Source organism: Empidonax traillii, unplaced genomic scaffold (genome assembly GCF_003031625.1).
Source record: "Empidonax traillii isolate 1590-97213 ecotype Southwest subspecies unplaced genomic scaffold, ASM303162v1 scaffold2349:size26579, whole genome shotgun sequence".
NCBI classification, from domain to species: Eukaryota; Metazoa; Chordata; class Aves; order Passeriformes; family Tyrannidae; genus Empidonax; species Empidonax traillii.
In genome coordinates, this window is record NW_020957542.1 from 7,188 (window position 1) to 26,579 (window position 19,392).

The following is a 19,392-nucleotide window of genomic DNA, read 5'->3' on the forward strand; positions in this document are numbered from 1 at the left end:
TTTTTTTAACTGTTTGCAAATCTTCAGTGTAATGGTTTGAAACCCAGTCGTGTCATTTCTTTACGCCCACACACAGAGCTGCAGTAGTGCAGACACTGTAGCAGGCAAACCATATTACCAGCATCGGCCATTAAAACTCTTCCTACACCAGCGTGGGCTGACTTCACCCCCTCCTCTCTTTGCACACACCCCACCACCCACCTTTCAGTTTTCAAACGCTTTAAAAAAAAAAAAAAAAAAAAGAGAGAGAGGAAAAAAAAAAAGAGAGAGAGAAGAGAGAGACACTGAAAAAAGAAAACAGGATGCTTCTTTTGTTTCAACGCTATTCCAGGGACCTGAACCTCTCCACCTGCCTGTGAATTGGCCACCTAAAGGTTAGCAAAGTGTTTTGTTCTTGTTTTATGTGGACAGATAATTAAATTCGAGATGGTAAGGCAGAAATTTTAAAGTTCTAATTTTTTTTTAATGTGATGGTTCTTTCACTTAGCAACGAGAAAGATTTTTTTTTCCTAAAACACAAAGCATTTCAGTTCTGGCCCCACTTCAGCTTTTAAGAGGGCTTTAATCAGTATTTTTTCATCATTTAGTCCAAGCTCCTAAACTTTAAAAGATGGATTAGGGTTATTATTTTTCTGTTAGAACAACCTGTTGATTGCAGTCTGCTGGCTGGAGGTTGTTAACTCTTTCCTAACGTGGGAAATGCACAGGAGCAAATTTGATGATAGGATGAAACAATCAAAAATCCTTTGAGGTTTTCAAGCATTAAAAAGTCTACTTTTTTCCTCATTGTGAAGCCACCAACAGTGTTGCAAAACCAACAGATGTTTTAGATATGTTTCTTTTTAGAAATAAGTGATGTAAATGTAAAATAAAGACATATAATAAACTAGAAAGCTTTTCTTATGACTGGAGCTGAGAAAAGTAGCAGTATAAGAAGTAGACCAGGAAATATTCTCTGATAGAAATTGCATGAGAGATCAAAAAAGCCAATGCAATGTTTACTTCCACACTAAAATATAATTTAGGTAAAAATGTTCTTACTGATTTAAGCCTTTTGAATATTTTCATTTATGGACCTTCAAGAAAAGGAGAATAAAAAAATATAGAAAACGGCATAATAATGTTCAAACCAGCTGTTATTCTAGGATGAAGAGAAGTTATTACAGATCCCATTCTTCTTAAAAGGTTTTAATGTTGTATTCTGGTACAGTGTCTACAAAAATAATAGTTTAAAAAAAAAAGCCCAGCCAATTTTGCTGATATTACACAATTGTGGAAGTTCAGTTTTAAAAAATATTTGTCCTCAGGTTATGGTACAAGAATTTCAAAGTTCAGGCAGCAGGTTTTATAGTTGCTTTATACTTTTATAACACATGAGGCAAAACTTCAGAACAAGGAACTTCTTACTAACCAGCAAGATTTCCCAAAGTCAGAATTTGAAATGTCACCACTGAAAGACTATAAAGGTTGGACAAGATGAGGGAATTAAACATTTTCAGCCCAATTCTGCAGGGAACTGAGGTTCCCAACTTTGTCCAAAGGTCCCAGCAGGCTGCAGGTGGAACTGGCAGTGTGGTGAGATCAGAAACATCCCAGAAGAACAAGTGAAAAGGTGAAGTTAGTACTTCTGTTATGAGACATTTCAAGATATGAAGTCAAACTGAGAAAAGAGCAAAGGCAGAAACAGGTTTTAAATAAAACAAGGTGAATGGTAATTTCTGGGCTCATCAGGAAATGTGTCGGTGCCATTTGGCTTGAAAGTGCCAGAATTGGGGTACAATCACAAACACTTTGTTTCCATCAGAGAAGGGGTGCTTACAGCACCTGCACAACATTTATTTCAGACCCTGAAATCATATTACTTTATGATACTGATATTTAAGTGGAAGTTTTGTCTAGTCAAAGGGAGTTCATAAGCACTGGCACCTTTTGACAGCCAGCAGTGGGGGGAATGAAAATCCCAGTGTCTGTGTCTTCTGCTGACAGGAGGATACTGTGTGCTGGTCTCAGCATCACTGTCCTCAGAAGAAAAATGAATAATTAACAATCCTAAAAGATGCTTTTGTTTCAGTTCGAAAAGTTCTCTCAAACGTGTAGTTGTAGGATCTTCGAAATCTTATTCTCTGACTAGCACAGGAAGCTGCTCCTTGCTGATTTCACCTGATCAGCCCTCTGGCAGAACTCTGTACCTTTGCAGGGATTAAAACACCTGGGATGGTGCCTTTTCCACAGATACCTGAGACCCAGAAATGCGTAACAGTGGGATGTGGGTTTATCTCCCCAAGTCCTGCTTAGGACATGAAATGAGAGAGAAGTGTAGCCTCACATACTCCCTCCTGGGCAGTGCCTGGCAGTGGCTGATCTTTATTATTAATACACAGTTAAAATAGATGTTTTGCTGTACATTGAGACAACTGAGAAGTTTCTCTGAGCAGGACAATGTTTTGAAGTTAAAGGAGTATAATTAATATTGAACAGAGATTCCATCTTAGGAGAAATAGCATGATTAAAAATTTAACTTCATTTCAGACAGAGTTAATGCAGTGTAATAATGGTCCTCTGTATCTGTGCACAGGTCAAATTCCTTCCAGCCATTACAGCAACCTGTTCATCCCTATAAATGGGAAGAATCACAGGATGCTGTGGAGCCAGCCTGATTCCAGAGTCACTTATTCAAGATTTAGAGATTTTAGATCAAGCTTCAAAAGGTTCTGCTAAGCCCTGAAACCTGTGAGATAGTGGCAAATATCCACACAGGCACTTGCTTCAGCTGTAACTTGCTTTAATTAATTATTGCCTCTTTAAGCCTCTCAGGATAAGAAGTTTGCAGCTTTAGCATTCTGAATTGGATATGTCACTGAATGGTCTAAACAATGAGTTTTGAAGGCTTATACATGTTTTGAATTTGTTCCTAGTTCCAGCATACTTCTGGAATAATTAGTAATGTTTAAAATAAGTCTCCCTTTTAAGTAAATTCACCTTAACTTAATAATAGTCAGTCTCAAAGTGGATTAAAATATAATGGGCTGCAGATATGTGATCAAACTGAAGAGAAACTAATTTTGACTGGTTATGTAAAATGCCCAGAATCATCTGTTTGTCTGATTTGATTCATGCCAGTGTTCTATTATAAGATGTGCATCTTTTTCCCCGTTGGTTTGTTGACTGTAGCATCCAGTAATCCTCCAGAAGATCTCACTCAGAGGTGAGAACACATTCCTTTAGGAAAGTATCTCCCAGCAGAGCTGAAACTAGTTGCTGCATGTAGTTCTCTCCATCTGGACAGACAGTCTGTAGAGCAGAAGCATGAGTCATTGTAAAGCAGTTCAGAATGTCAAGTATTTTCTAGATTCACTGATTTTAAGCATTTGCAGTGCCATTCCCAATTACTGGGAGCATTTCAGGCTATGGTAGATACAAGAAGGATTTTGAGCAACAATACCAGGCCTTGTTAAGAGCTTTTCTGCCCCCTGAATAACTAGATGACAGGCAAGAAAGACAGGAAGAACAAGACAGAAATATTTCTCCACCTCCAAAACTAGAGGCCTACTAAATCAGGGCTACAGAAACAAATGGGAAGCAATTCCAACAACAGGAAAAACTCTCCAGGATCAATAAAGCTGCGTGGAATGAAAATCCACTGGGGCCTCCAGCATAAGTCTCTCACCAGAATTAATAAAAGAAAGAGCTTACACTGAAGGGGATATTGGACAATCAGAACTTTACAGTTCCATCACTATCCAGTTTACAGGCTGCAGTGTTTGAATTGGGCAGAAGTTCATTGCAGGAAGATTAAAGGCTACATCTTCCAAAATATGGTGTTCCTAAGGAAATTTTACAGGCTGGATATCCCAATTTTGTCACATTACTGGGAATTTATATTCCACTTTGGTATTCACTCAGTCTCCCAGCAGTGGAGGGCGTAGCCATCCCAGTGCGTAATTTAACAAGTGTTTGGATGAAGAAGAGCAGGACCCCTCAGTGCTGCTGAACTGTGTCACCTGAGGACTCTTCATGAACTCAACCCACAAACAAACCCTAATCTTTTAAAATGATCTTTTCACTGCTGTTGGCTGTCCCCTATCCTGTTTTCCCTGCAGCTTTCCACAAATTTTAGGGAGGTTTGTTGAGCAGGACCTAAAGACTTTTAACATTTCTGAAGCGTTTTCCCACCTCGTTACAAGCAAATTGCCTTTAGGGGTATAAAGAAAAAAAGCCTATCATTGTGTCAGGGTATTTCATGGAATGGTACAACTGAATGCAGTGCACAAAATCCCCATGTTTTGAAGATTCTGTGTAGAGGTTCCTACATAGATAGTGATAAAGGACACGGAGAGATCGAAACCCCACTTCATTTTCTTCTGTTTCAGCTCTTCCTGTTTTCTGAAGGTTGTCACTGTGACACCAATGTAGGAAAAAAAAAAAAAAGAAAACCACCCAACTTCCTACTTCTAATCTGTTTCAAGTCTTTGTCCTCGTTTCTCTCAGCTTGCATCAAGTATTGACAGAAATGAGGCTTTTTTGCTGAAATGCCTGGCTCAATCAAAGGTACGTGAGCTCAAATTATTTCCAGGCTAAAGAGGATTCCTCTTTTGTTTGCTCTCTGGTTTATTTAAGGTAGGGATCACCAAAAGCTTTTTAAAAAGAGGCAAAGACTTGTAGTATAACCGAGTATATTGTGTATGTTCAGAATATTGAAAACCTGCTTCTGTGGGGTTACAAAAATAACCTCTGTCATGTCTCCAGGTTATACCTGTGGACAAGGGTGGGGACTGAGCAACTGAGCTTTTCATCTGCTTGGAGACTGATTATATGGAAGTTCTGGAAAGAAGTAGTTACATGTTTATTTATTGATTTAATTAATAATGAAGGGCAGCTGACAGAGCACTTACATGTGACAAGCAGAAGACAAAAATCTTTCACTTGTGTAGTCCAAGATTATTATAACAGTGCTGACAAAATCAAACAAGTTTTATAAAATGTATTTGGAACTCAAGAAAGATTCTATAAGAAAGGAACACACTGGATTTAAAATGAGGTTTTATACCTTCCTTATTAAAATACTTTATACTTATAAAGTGAATAAGACATTTGCTGCTACAATGATTTTTTATCTGAAACTTCTTGACTTTTCAGTGTTCCACAGGACTATCTATGGTGTGTACCTGAAGTTAGAATTCAAATTAGGAACAAAATAATTGTATTTAAATGGAATTTTAGTGACCAGTTTTGATAGCTTAGGAAATCAATTTAGATAATTTTGGACTGGCCGAATCCTGCATTTAGTTCTGTTTATTGGAAAACTTTTCCTTATCTAATCCGGATCAAGTTCTTATGCTGGTTGTTCAATGCCACAGGCTACAAACAGCTGGGAACATGAGGTGGATGCTCAGGAACAGAGCTGGGGGGATAATCAACAAAGGAAGTTTTTCTACTTTTTAGGCAAGGACTACCCAGAATCAGCCTTGGGGCAGAATTAGTTTGAGATGAGCTATTTTTGTCAATGTACAGAGAAATACAGTGGCTTTTTTTTTTTTTTTTTTTTGGTATATAAACAACAGATGTGAAAAGTCTGATCATATTTGCCCCAGCAGAACACGAGTCACGGCAGTTTCACTTAGGAAGAAAGTCTGTTTGTTTTCTGTGAAAAGCAGGAAACTACCACAGCTGGTGGAAAGGTGTTATCACATTCTTACTGGTAATCACCTTGTGTATCACCATTACTTTACTTGTTCAGCATTATTTAAAACTTCCCCTTAAATTTTCTGCCACCACTTAGGTATTTTCTTTGTGGGCCACAGCAGAGCACTGAAATGATTCTCAGAATTACACTGAGTTTTGGGCCCCAGAAACTTACTAAGTGAAATTCCAGAGAGTCTCTGGTACTTTGGGAACCACAGGATTCATATGAAAAACATCTGGCCGTGGGGAGTCCTGCTGACTCAGGCTGGCCTTGAAGGGCCCATCAGCTTTGTGTGCCCACGGGGATATTCAGGGAGAGAAATAGTTTGAGACACTGGAGCTGACTGGGAGGAAATGTAAAATATGTGGAAATGTATTTCCACACTTCTCTCCAGGGGAAGGAGGGGAGCAGCACAGCCACTGTGACTTGTTTTATCTGATGGGGTACTTGTTGGATGTTCTGGCTGCAGGGTATTTAGGTTTCATTTCTTGGAGTCTGGACTCTGCAGCACATTTTTTTTCCCCTCAACTTCTTTTTTCCCCACATCTTTGGAAAAACTACTGCATGTTTAGTCTGTGAGTATCATGGGCTCATGGCTTATCACTTGCTGTGTTTAAACTTAAAAGTGCCTGTATAACTTAAGAACAACCTTAAATGGACTGGAAATGTCGATAACATCACTTTGCAAATCAGAGAAATCCACATTTTTTTTCCTGTAGTGTTTACCACACTGCACAATATGGATAATAACTTAATTTCTTTAACAAGCATATTCTTTTAACATTCTTCCATCAATACAGTCATTACCTATAGTAAAAAGCCACTTAAGTGATTATTCCATGGAGAAATCTCTGAAGTGGACAAGAAAAGGCCATGTGTGGTAACTAATCTTGACTTATTAATGGGAAAGGAGAAAGCAAAAAATCTAACACTCTGCAGTGCACACACCAGTTCATTTTACAGGTTGTTTTCTGGGATGGAACCAGCACAGATTTCAAACAATGTTTTTAAATAATCCTTTTCCTGTTTCCCTGCCATGATTACCTATTAAAATGTTCCAAGAAAGTTACAGGAACGCCACTATAGATTGCACAGTAAAGCAACAAATTGCAGATTTCAAATTTAGCCACTGATTGTGTTATTCCAAATGGGTTTTTTTATGACTGTTTGCACAAGAACAGTCCATTATTCATAGCAGTAAATGGATACAGATCTGTGAGTAAAGCTGAGTAAGAAATAAACATTCACAGATCACCTGATTTTCACCCTGACTGTAATTACAAGGGGTTATGCTCATGCCCCTATCAGCTCCTCCAAAGATAATTTTCAACTTGATTATTTTGACAGTTTACTCCTCTGTTTCTAAGGAAAGAAAAAAAAGACAATACAATTTTTTGTTGAAATAAGAACTAGCCTGGACCAACACCAACCCTGCACATATTTGGACAGATTTCATAAGAATAGGCTCACTTTTTTCAAAACCTGTGTCTAGAAAATGTTTTCATCTGGCATTAAAAGCATCTAAAAATAAGCAGCATACCATAGTATCTCCATTTATTAGACAAAATTAATTTGGGCTACACAAAAAAAGCCAGCTTTAATTTATCCCACTATTTTCCTATGATATTCCACTTTGTGCATATTTATGTAAATCTCACTTGTAAAACAGGACATCAGTGTACTTTTGTTCACATATTCCCATTTTACAACACTTGCTGCAATATCTTTGGCTTCATCTCCCTTAAATTTGGGTAAACACAGATAATATGAAGCCATGTTTACTGTCCTGTGTTTGGAACAGTTGCCCAAAGAACCTGTGCAGTTTTTATCCTCAGAAGATCTCAAAACCAGGCAGGGTAACACCCTGACAACCTCATCTGACCTCAGTGCTGACTCTGCTCTGAGCATGTCTTTGGACTTAAGACCTCCTGAGATCCCCTCTAACCTCAATTGTCCTGCTTCTATATTAACAATTATTCATGTTAATTAAGTATAAAACCATGATACAATATATAGCGAGAATATGGTTCCAGGAAATTAAAATTGTATTATTTCTTGTGTGCTTAGAGCCTCCATTTGCAAATCTCAGACTCAGGTTTATTTCTAATGCTTTGGGTACTTATTGTAGATTGTAAGAGTGGTTTTAAGCCCAGTGTTCAATGTTCTTTACACTTTAATTCCTTGATAAGAAATGAAAAATAAATCAATTTAATTGAAAAATGAAGTAATTGCTGTCTGTATAATGCCTGTATGTAAGATTTGTGATATTCCTAACTGCTGGCTTTCCTAGTCCAGCAGTTGAACGTTTGTATATTATTTGCTGCCTGAAGGAAAACTCCTCCTTGTCCTGTTCCCCCTCCTCGCAGGTACCTGAGCACATGGCAGAGAGCCCTTGGCATGGAGGCACAGAAGGCTCCTGGTTTCACAGCTGCACCCCCAGTTCCAGCCCCTTCTCTGCAGCCCTCGCAAGGTTCCTCAGATCCCGGCCAGGGCGCTGTGCTGCCCCGGGAACCGGCGCTGTCCCAGCCCCTGTACCTCAAAGCCCTCACCATCCCGCTGTACCAGCCTGTCCAGGCAGGATGCTTCCAGCCACACGGGCAGTTGGTGACCGCCAGGAGCTGCGTCCATCTCGACAGCACCAACATCCCCCTCATCCTCAACCCTCTCGTCCCTCCGGAAAGCCCAGATCAGCCTCGGTCGGTTTTTCAGAAACAACTTGGGCAAAGTCTAACGTTGAACATAGTCAGCACCTTACCAGTTTTATCATCACCCAGTTCTTGTGTAAGTGCATCTATTGGAAGCCCAGGAAAATCCAAAAAAGCTGGGAAATACATCTGCAAACACTGTGGACGAGATTGTTTGAAGCCAAGTGTCCTTGAGAAGCACATTCGCTCCCACACAGGAGAGAGGCCCTTTCCGTGCACCACCTGTGGCATCGCATTTAAAACTCAGAGCAACTTGTACAAACACAGGAGAACCCAAACACACGTCAACAACACCAGGCTGCCCTCAGACTCTGACACCAGTGGGGTATCAGAGCAAAATGGGAGATCAGCAGAGAGCACCACCTCAGCCCAAGGCAGCAAACCACTGAGCAGCACCGGTGAGGACAAGGGGATGCAGATGAAACAGCCGAGTTCAGAGACCAGTGCTGGACCAGACACTAAGAAACTTCATGAGCTTTCACTGCCAGCAACAAGCACTTCACCAGTTTTTTCAGAAAATCAAGAAACAACGAATCAGTCCTTCAGTTCAAAGTCTAACCAGGGGGTTCCTGAAAGAGAACCTCGCAGTTTATCATCTCCAGGAGCTTTGCCAAATGGTCCTTGTCAGAGGAAGAAAATGCAGGAGCAAAGAACTCCAACTGCCAACAAGCATATTCAGCTGCAAAGGCAGCAAGCAACCTCCTCGGAGAAGCAGTGGGATTACAAGCCATTGGACTGCAAGCTGAAGAAGTGTGAGAGCACTGACTCGGGGTATCTGTCCCGCTCTGACAGCACAGAACAACAGATGGCATCACCCAGCCCCCTGCACAGCCTCTGTGAGCACAGCACGGAGCTGGAAAATGAAACTGCCTTCAGCAGCCCCAGGTGTGCCTCCGGAAGCGGTGCAAGGCCAGAGGCAGCTGAGAAAGCTGCAGCCTCCATGCTAGAGAAAAAGAGGCTGGAAGAACACATTTCTAAACTTATTTCTCATAACAAAAGCGTGGTGGATGATACCCAGTTAGACAATGTCAGGCCCAGGAAAACTGTCCTTTCCAAACAGGGAAGCATTGACCTGCCAATGCCTTACACGTACAAAGACTCTTTCCATTTTGATATCAGAACGTGTGATGTAAATAGGAAAAAGAATCTCGCCCTTTGTTCAGCAAAGTCTACCTTTACACCCGTGGAGAAGTGCAAGCCAGTGTTTTTCCATTCAGTTCCCACCCAGTTCTCCACAACCATCGACGCTGTGCCTGTCACTCGGAGCAACTCCTTGCCGTTTGTGGAGGGAGCAAGGATGGCACAGGACAAACCAGGTTGCTCAAAACCACTTTCTCTTACTAAGCAGTCTGTAAACACAGGCACTGCTGGTTTGCTGCCTAGCAACAATCTTGCTGCAAATTCAGTGGATTTCCCTAATAGCCATCCCCGAGCTCTAGTCAGACAAACAGCCGTGGATGATTTGCCGCTAAGTAATGTGGTTGATCATCCTCCTCCTTCAGAGGAGTTGCAAGGGAGTAAAAAGCTTGGGGCTGGAGAAGTAATCAGTGCTAAAAATAAGAAAAACAATCAAAGGAAGTTAAAGATGTTCTCTCAAGAAAAATGGCAAATGTATGGAGATGAAACATTTAAGAAAATCTACCAAAAAATGAAAAGCAGTCAAAACGCCAAGAAAATGAAACAAAGGGGGGATAAGATTACAGATATTACATGCTTCACTCCTGACTCAAAGGAATCAGCCAGCAGCACTGAAATTGCAGAGGAAAGAGATGGCAAGAGCTCTGTAAGTGACAGTCGTTCCTCCCTTGTGACAGCAGCTTCAAACACAGATAAATCAGGAACCTGTACTGATGGTAATCGTGTTCTGCAGAATGTGTCCTCTGAGGAAACTGCAGACAGTGTGTCCTACCTAATGGAGACATCACATTCCACAAATGCCTGTGCACGAACTGTAAGGAGCAAAACTTCCCAAGACCCCGGTGGCAGTGACCCAGGGAAGTGCACAGCCCGCAGCAGCACAGGGCGAGCTCCAAGCAGTTGTGAGCTCAGGCTTCAAAATCCTGAGCGTCAGCCCAGCTGTCACAGAAGGAATGATGACTCCTTGCCAGTAGAGAGTAGCAACTGGGAAAAACCGAGCCCTGGGAAAGAATCCAGTACATTTGAATTAGATTCTAAAAGCACTACCCACAATTATGGAAGCCTTCGCAGGACCAAGGAAACTGGCCAGCACGGCCTGTGGGTCCATTGCAACAGCAAAGAGACTGCAGGGAAATCCCAGAATTTACCATCAGAAAGAAAAAAGCTGAAATTCGAAGTGGAGAAGACACAAAATGTGATTTCAATGTCCTGCCCTACTGCCCGTAGCGAAACCAGTGCAGTAAGTGAAGCAGAGAGAGCCCATTGCTCTGGCACTCCCTGTCTTTCCACAGCTCCAGTGACATTCTCCACTAAAGCAGAGGAGCAAAACCTGAGCACAGGAATTAATGAATCCACTGGAGGTACTGAAAATGTGGAATATATAAAAACAATCAAACTCCCCACAAAAGCTCTCAATTGCAGTGATGTTGACCTCCTTTCAAATCCAACTGGTATCTCAAAAACTTCACTGGTGGGATTTTTAAGGCCTGAATTAAGGGGAAGTGATTGCAACTCTTTTGCCTTGCACAGTGCAACAGATAAAGATGACAAAACATGTCTTGTGAAAACAGGAGCAAAAGTACCACTTTTCAAGGACAATGTTGTGGATGTATCTTCTAATATTCACCATCTGCAATCTGGTCATTCAACTCCAGTCCCACAACAAAATGCCTTCTCTCCAAAATATATCCTTAAATTGCCACAGGCCAAGAGAGCCTCAGATTTGTCACTTTTGCCTAGATCTGAGCAGATTACACCTTGCACATCTGAGATAGGCACCCTAGCCCCCCCCTCCTGCTCTTCCAGCAGTGGATCCCTCCATTCTCATCCCAGTGATGTGGTTTGGTCCCCTTTACAGTTTGAAGTGAGACAAAAGGCTGGCACAGGAGAGCTTCGATGGAACGTACACACAAACTGGAAAACTCCAGGATTTTGTTCACCAGTCAACTCAGAAACAACAAATACCTTAACCACAGCAGATGATACTTTTTATAACCCAAACTTCAGGCCGCAGGATATGGCAAGAGATGATTGGAAAGACAAGCAGAACAAAAATAAACTAAATTATCAAAGGCAAACAGAAGAGAAGTGGATGAGTGTAACCACCTGCTCTACACAGACTCCAAAGAAGAAAATATGCTTTACTTCTGTGTATACAAGTGGCTTTTTCATTTCAGCTGACATCAAAGATGAAAGAAAGGTTTTACATCATCTTTGCTCGGGAAGTGACTCTTTGATAAAGACATTACCTTCTAGCAAGGGGGCAGAGCCAGCAGTTGTGGGATGGGACAGAGGGGAAAGCCCCTGCACCCTCAAGGATATTTCACCAACACTGCAGGACACGCTGCAGCATCCTCAGAGCTCAACAGACAACCCCACTTACCTTTGCCGCTCTTTTGGCACTTTTTATTGCCACGCTGTCACCACGCACTGTAAGGAATTCCCAGTGCTCCCCCACAATATCAGGACCTGCTCCTCTGGCAGTTTAGCGGTGTCAGGCACAAAGGGCACTTTCCCCTCCCTCAGTGCTGAGCCCCGACTCACCTGGTGCTGTTTAAGCAGGAGCCTCCCCCTGCCCACTGAGCAGAAGGGGAATGCAGACTCTGCCTACTCCTCCCTGCACTCCTGTGACAGGAGATCCAGCAGGGAATGCAGCCTGTCCAAATACGACATCTCCATCTTCAAAATGAAAAATATCAACAGGACTGTGGCATACGGCTTAACAAACACAAGCTTAAAAACACTGGTTTCATCCTTTTCTAAAGGACAGCAGATGCAGGAGGTAATATTAATAATCCTAGTTGCCTTCTCAGGAGGGTGTTATTGGCTGACAGCCCCTCCTCACCCTCTCATTAGAAAAACAAAATAATTATCAGAAGTATATTTATGGTAATTTACAGGATTTTGTTGATGCAGAATTAACAATTTATATTTTTGTAAGATAGATCTTATATTCATTTGATGCATGAGAAAGATATACTTTTGTGTGAATATTTAAGTGTCTTTCACTTGACCATTTTGGTAAGAATGCTGGCTAGCAAGAAGAGTGAACTGCTATTTTCCCTTTTGGGTATACTTTTTATAGTGATCAGAAAAAAATAGGAAAAATTCAGACTTGTGCTATTTAACTACTATGTTGTTCAGTGCTATTTAAAAAGAGCACAGATTTCCACCTTCTTGGTCCATGTAATTCACAGTTTTCTTTTACTTAATTTTTTTCCAATATTCTCAACAGTTAACCTCAGCAGTTCCTGGTGGTGCTTTCAAAAATATTTCAGAACAAAAGAAGAAAACTGTAGTTTGCAAAAAGGAAAAACTCTCAGCAAATAAACTCAAGAGGAGCCACAAACAGAAAAAGATTAAAGTCACCCCCAAATGGTAAGGAATATGGTTTGCAGCTTCCCTAGATGTAGCCATAATTTTGCTGAAATGGGTGTAAAAAGTCCACAGAAAATAAAAAGCCATCCCCAAAATTCAACCATATCAAAACTGGGAGGGGGGAAAGATAAATCTCTCAAAAAGAGCTCTTCTCACACTGCAGCAGTTCCCCGAGGGTAAACCATAAAAAATACCAATATTTTGTTTATTACCAGGAACAGGCTTTTCTAAGTCAAACAGACATATCCCAAAGAAAGAGGATGACTGGTCAGTTGAGTATCACTATGCTTCAGAAATTATTCTTATCTGCCAAACTTGTCAGCATTTACTTTTGCTTGAAGGGAACCAAAACCCTGTCGTTTTTAATCCGGTTACAGCTCAGAGCACAGTGCGAGGCCCTTTTGTGCTGGGAAGATCCATATCCTGAACTGCTATTCACAGGAGAGCGCAGAAGAATAAATATCAAGTTTAACACAAACTAACAAAACCATCTGCAGTTCAAAGGATCATTTGGTTTAAATGAAAAGCAGGAAGAATTTGAGCATAAGACTATCAAAGGCACATTGTCCCAATCAGCAAAGCTCCCCTGTATCTAATGGGAGTTCAGACCAGTGGATTTAGCCTCTAATCTTTCAGGAGTGTGGGGCAGCAGAATGTCTGATGAATTGCTTCAATAAGAAACACATATTGTGTGCATACATCCCTCTGATTCTATTTCACCACCAAAATCAGACAGAGTGACTCCCTTGAGGACAAATTCAGTGTCAGTAACTTAATCACCGTGTCTAGTTCAGCAAACACCACTGAGGATCATGAGAACAAAAATAGAAGACTCAGGGCTATGTCATCCAGCCTAGTCATATTCCTCCAGGACTTTTTTTCTGGTTTGTTTTTTTGGGGGTGTTTGGGTTTTTTTGTTTGTTTTTTCTGCTGACCTCAGAATTTATTTATTTGGCTCTATCAAATAATTACAGGGATTCAGTTAAGGACAGGGTCCTGAAAACTCAGATCATGCATATAAGTAGCTAACTGGCCCAGCTGCTAACGAAGAAATTCAGTGTAATTTTCTAATACACCAAATAACCAGAATAACCTTTTAGGTTTACATCTTGCTCTGAGTGTGGTGACAGTCTGCTGATTTAGTCTCAGTCACTCAGAGTTACTGAAAGATCTATCCACAGTAGAAAACAAGGCAGAGTTGGATTATTCAGTGTGAGTTTTCTAAATAACTGAAACACTTCTGCTGTTCTTTAGTGATGATGAATAGGTGGCACATAAGAAGTGAAGAGTAAAAAAGCCAACAACCACACAGCCTCAGGTGATTCCTGTATGATTAAAGTCCTTATGAAGTATATTGTTTTAGAATTCCAGATATAGGAAAAAAGATCTGTTATTCCTTAATCCTTTTCTCTTAGAAAGCCAAGGATTTACTGAGTCCTACAAAGAAAAAAAAGTAATAAAGTAATTGTGGGTCTCTTACCTAAAATTCTGATTTTTTTTTTTTTTGAGTTGACATAAACATCTCCTTCACAGTGTTAAACTGCTGTTAGATTTTATGTCTGTGATGAGGTGATGTTATTCTACTGTGGCAGCTTTTACATCTCCCATATTTGTTTACCCTCTGCCACTGCAGGTACAGAGGGAGGCACATCCATGGATATGCCCAGTTGAAAGTGAGCCGCCTGAGCAAGAGGCCCTGTTTTCCCAACAGAGCCCTGGATGCTTTGAGAAAGGGCTATTCATCACAGCCCCCCAGATTTCATAAGCATAAGAAGTGCCATTCTCCTCAATCAAAGGTGCAAGGTAAGTATTTTAATTTTTTTTTTTTTTTAAACCTGGTTTTAATTCAGTGCTACGACGAGAAATATAGTAAGTTTTAGCATGTGGGGGAATAAAAATAAAAGTAAAAGTTTCTTCAATTCCTTTTCAACAGAAAGTTACCTACACCAGCAAAATTCCACCTCAGATAAACCACTCTGCAGAAGGAAAAAAGAAGGAAAGAATAACTCAGGAATATCTTCCCACACTGAAAACCTAAACCATGTTAAACATAAAGACAAAATGGATAAAAAAGTAGGTATTGTACCTTAATTCCTGTATTAATATTTATTAAAATAAAAAAAAATATTGGTAATTGAAACTTGAATTATATTTAGCTGGTTTAAAGTTCAAGTTGAGACTACTTTATATCACAGATTTTGTTTAAAATGTTTAAAAATGTGTTAAAGGTATTACTGGGAGTTAAAATACAATGAAAACTTACTAATCTTAGAAACAGCTTTTTAAAACGAACAACTAAACTTGCATCAATTGCTCTGGATTGAAAATTTTAAATCTCAGTTTCCCCCCCATCCCCTAACTCCTACAGGACATTTCTGGGCAAATCAGGGAACACACGGGAACGAACGTCTGTGTCCAGAACATCACGGCTCCTCTGGAAATAGCTGTGACAGCTCATTCCTTCCCCTCCCCAGCTCCCACATCCATGCAGCAGGTCAGCAGGGATGTGGCCATTTGCTGCTGGGTGTCACAGCCCCTCGTGCTCCAGCCACCCGGGCCAGGGCATTCCCGGCCGAGCCTCCGGAGCGACTCAGCGGCAGCTTCTTTTGGGTCCTGCCCTTCTGGTTTTACGAACGCAGGCGCGGGTGACCAACCCTGCAGCACAAACCCAGAGGCTCCTGGTCCTCTTTCCTTACATCTGGAGACAAGCCAGGAAAACGCACGGAGCGCAGAGCCAGAGAGGCAAATATTTGGTACGTTAGAGCCGGTGGTCCGGGCCTCGGGAAGGGAGAAAACTCCAGCTGAAGAAGACACAAATTCACCTCCCGAAGAACACTCAGCTCCCAGTTCCCAGCCTGGATGTTCACGTTTATTTGGATCAAAAGCAGAGCCTCTTCCTGAGTCAGTCACAAGGCCTCAGTTACCCAGCAGAGAATACACAGAGCGGGCAAATGTGTCACAAAGTCTCCTGGACCTCCACGGAAGCACAGACAGGAACAGATCCCACCTACAGCCCAATCCCTATGGAAGGCCACATGGAACAGCTACTACTACCTTTAAAAAGCCCCCCATTTCTCTCAGATCCCCCGAGTTCAAGAGTTACTCTGCAGCACCTTCCAAGACATATAAAAAGAGAGGTTTAGAGATGATGAGGAAGCAGACGCGAGTGGAGTACGATGACACGAGCAGTGATGATGAGGACAGGCTGGTTATAGAGATATAGCAGACAGGCTGCTCACACAGGGACAGAAGGAAATGCCAGGGATGCCTGATTCATATTTCTGAAACACCTAAACATCAGCAAAGCCATTCCTCTGTGCAAGAGGCAGAATTCTCTTTGGAAGAGCCCTTTCTTTCAAGGACTAGAACTTTTTTTAAAGAAGCTTATTTGAGGCTGACATCACACATTTAAATGCTAGAGGTAAACCTGCGTTTCTGACGGGTTTCCAGCATTGCTGATGTTCTTGTCACCCTCACAGAATTCCCACAAGTGCTGGCTGCCCAGTGGGTGTGTTGCTCAAAGCCTGCAGTGTATTTGGTTACTTCTAACAATAAAACAACAGCAGCTTCCTCGGTGTACGAGCTGGGATTTCCTGGAAGGGTATGGATGTGTTCTCTTCCATACACTCCTCTTTTCTTGTAGTCACTGCCATCTGCACTGGGAGTGACACAGTGGCGTTGAGGGGAAGATCTGCTCCCTAAGTATCTGTGATATTGGAAGAGTGTGGAAAAATGCTGACCTTTTTCCATGTTGCACAAATGTCGACGCTTCTGTGTGAGAAATGACACAAGCATGCTTTGCTTTGTGTTTCATGCCTTTTATGCCAAGATCTACTCAAATATTCTAGGTGGAGACTATGGGTGTTAGATGTTGATATTCCCTTGTGGTAAAATTTCTGACAAGGATTTTCTCATTATATTTGTCACGCTGTGCTCCAGCCGATGTCATCTGGAATGTTTCGTTTTTATTGTCATTTTAACTGCAGTGATGCTCTTTTATTGAGGGTAAAGAAGCTATATGGCATAGCTGGTTTTCTTTTTTTTTTTTTTTAACAAAAGGTTTTGTGCTACAGACCCTAAAATTTACTGGTTTCTATGTGAATAAATAATTAGATATTTCAACTTGACCAGGTGTATTCACTTGCTTGATTAAACTGATAAACACTAAAAAACATTCGACTTCTACATTACAGTCAAATTCTACACTTAAATTTCTACTGTTCCTCTATTGTGACTCATATATAGGATTTAATGCATTAACCTACATAGGATATTTGGAGTTGCTTTTACTTTAGCCATGCACAGGTAAAAGCTTCTACAAATCATCATCACAAAGAAATCTAGAATATACTGGCAGAGAAAAATGAATGCACAGGTGCAAAAACATGTCAAAATATTCAGCTGCTTCAGATATTTTCCATCTTCATCTTCAAACCCCTTGTGTATCATAGTTAGTAGTACTATGGATGGCAAAAAAGTGTTTGGTTTTCACCAGCAGCCTCCACAGCAACTATATTTACCTCTTGCTTGTGCAAGAGCTAATTATTATAATATATGGACATATAATGAATCTGCTGTAAAAAGTGTTTTTGCATAATGTTTGTGGCTAAATGCTGTGTTTTAGAGTGGAATTTCTAGAGCAGCAATTTAGAAATATTCAAATGGCAGACTCAGAAGTGCTGTGCAAAGAAACACTTAATACTGCATATATTTTACAGCATGAAATATAGAAATTTCGTTGTCATGCTGAAGCTGTAGCTGGAAGAAAAATGGGACAAGTTAGCTGAGAAAGCAAACTTTAAACTCCATTTCCTGACAGAAGTAATCCTGGAAATTTTAGCTCACTATACTGTATGAAAATTTGGCCCTACATTAGTTTTTCAGAAGTACCAGTAGGTCTATGGGGGCATTTTAACAGGATCACTGAAGAAGGCAGTGACTGCAGCACAAATCTGAGCCACAGCAACCCGTGGAGGAGTGAGGTCTGAGTCATGTGCACTGTGAGAAACGGTCTTGGTTTAAGTTAGGGAATTCAGGGAGTTTGCACATCCAAATCCAACTGGCCGCAGTGCATTCCAGCTTTCCAGAAGTTTCTGTATTCCCAGAACACACCAGGACAAAGAGGCAAACTGTTCCCCACCTTTTACACGGCAGAAGCCTCGGCTACGCAGCGATGTGATGAATTCACTCGCAAGTCGCTGAACATCGAAACCACATGAGGGCACCAGGCACAGAGGGAAAAAGCTGTGCTGCTTTATCCTGCCAAGTCAGCAGCAGTTCTGAAGGATCCTTGCTTTGCTATAAGCAAATCTGAAATTCCTTTGCACATGAATGCATGTCGTCTTTTTTCCTCCTTCTAGGGAAGGAAGCAAATTAATAAGGAATGTTGATCACTGGCTGTTTCAAATGGATGTTTCAAATTTTGCCGCTTGAGATATGAACCCATTAATTCTTATTGTTCCAGACTTTTATATTAGATCTTATTAATTACTGATACTTCACTGATCTGCCTGGCAAACTCCAACTCAGGGGTGCAAACCAACCAGAGGAAGCCCTGAGATCACCAACAAACATAAAGATATACCTTGAATACAAGTCTGTCTTGGAGCCTCTGGAATTTGCTCCTCAGGGGAAGCTTCCAGCAGTGTCTCACCCCTGCAGCCTCACCCCATTACCAAAACTTTACCGTGCAAACCCAACACAGTATCATTTTATTTTGGGATGGAGCAGACTTTCTTTCCAGCCCTTATTTTTATTCATGAAATCTTGTTTGTCTGTAGCTTCCCCAAAACACAGTGCCTAAAACATTTAGTGCTTCTGTACAAGCACTCCTGACACACACAGGGAGTGGTACCTAAACACAGGGATATCTGGGTTTGTGTGCTCCCTAGGTTTTATTTGCACAACCAAATTTGTTCCCATTCACCACTGTTTATATTATAATAATTTTCATGTAGTTAAGTAGCCTTATTAAACCATTAATTTTACCTTAAGGATTTGTGTGGAATTATGGCCACAGATTAAGACTTCTGGCCTGTATTTTTCATTTACCATCAGCATTCCATGGGAGTCACATGGATGAAAAGGTCAACAGTTTTTTTTTTTTTTTTTTGACTTTACAATACTGTGAGGTTTTAACAGCTCATTTAGTGTGGCCTGGTGGAACTGGATAAATGTCACGTAGAAGTACATAACTGTGTCTTCCAGGGAGCTGTAATGTTACCACTGTTTGGTTATAAGCCATCCTCTTAAGTACTTAAATATAAAAAAGTGGTTTTCTTTCTCACAGTCAAAGTACCTATTGGCTACTCATGACAACTAAATATGTTCTGTATTTACGTCATGCTTGAGTTTAGAGGAGCTACAAGAGCCAGTTAAACAAGGGATGAACTCACTTGAACAAATTTGTGGGTGCTTTCCAAAGTAGTCAAAAAGGATTCTTGTGCCATGAGTGTATACATTGTTTTAGCTTTGAAACCCCCATTATAT

At 41.0% G+C, this 19,392-nt stretch overlaps 1 protein-coding gene across 1 annotated transcript; it reads left to right on the forward strand.

The window, feature by feature from the left end:
* The first annotated feature begins 230 nt into the window (after positions 1-230).
* ZNF831 (zinc finger protein 831) lies at positions 231-17,030 on the forward strand. Its single transcript, XM_027909748.1, has 6 exons — positions 231-374; positions 8,050-12,307; positions 12,761-12,903; positions 14,537-14,706; positions 14,837-14,976; positions 15,272-17,030. The coding sequence occupies exons 2-6, from the start codon at positions 8,081-8,083 to the stop codon at positions 16,124-16,126; spliced, it is 5,535 nt and encodes a 1,844-aa protein (XP_027765549.1). The 5' UTR covers positions 231-374; positions 8,050-8,080; the 3' UTR covers positions 16,127-17,030.
* Positions 17,031-19,392: the final 2,362 nt, after the last annotated feature.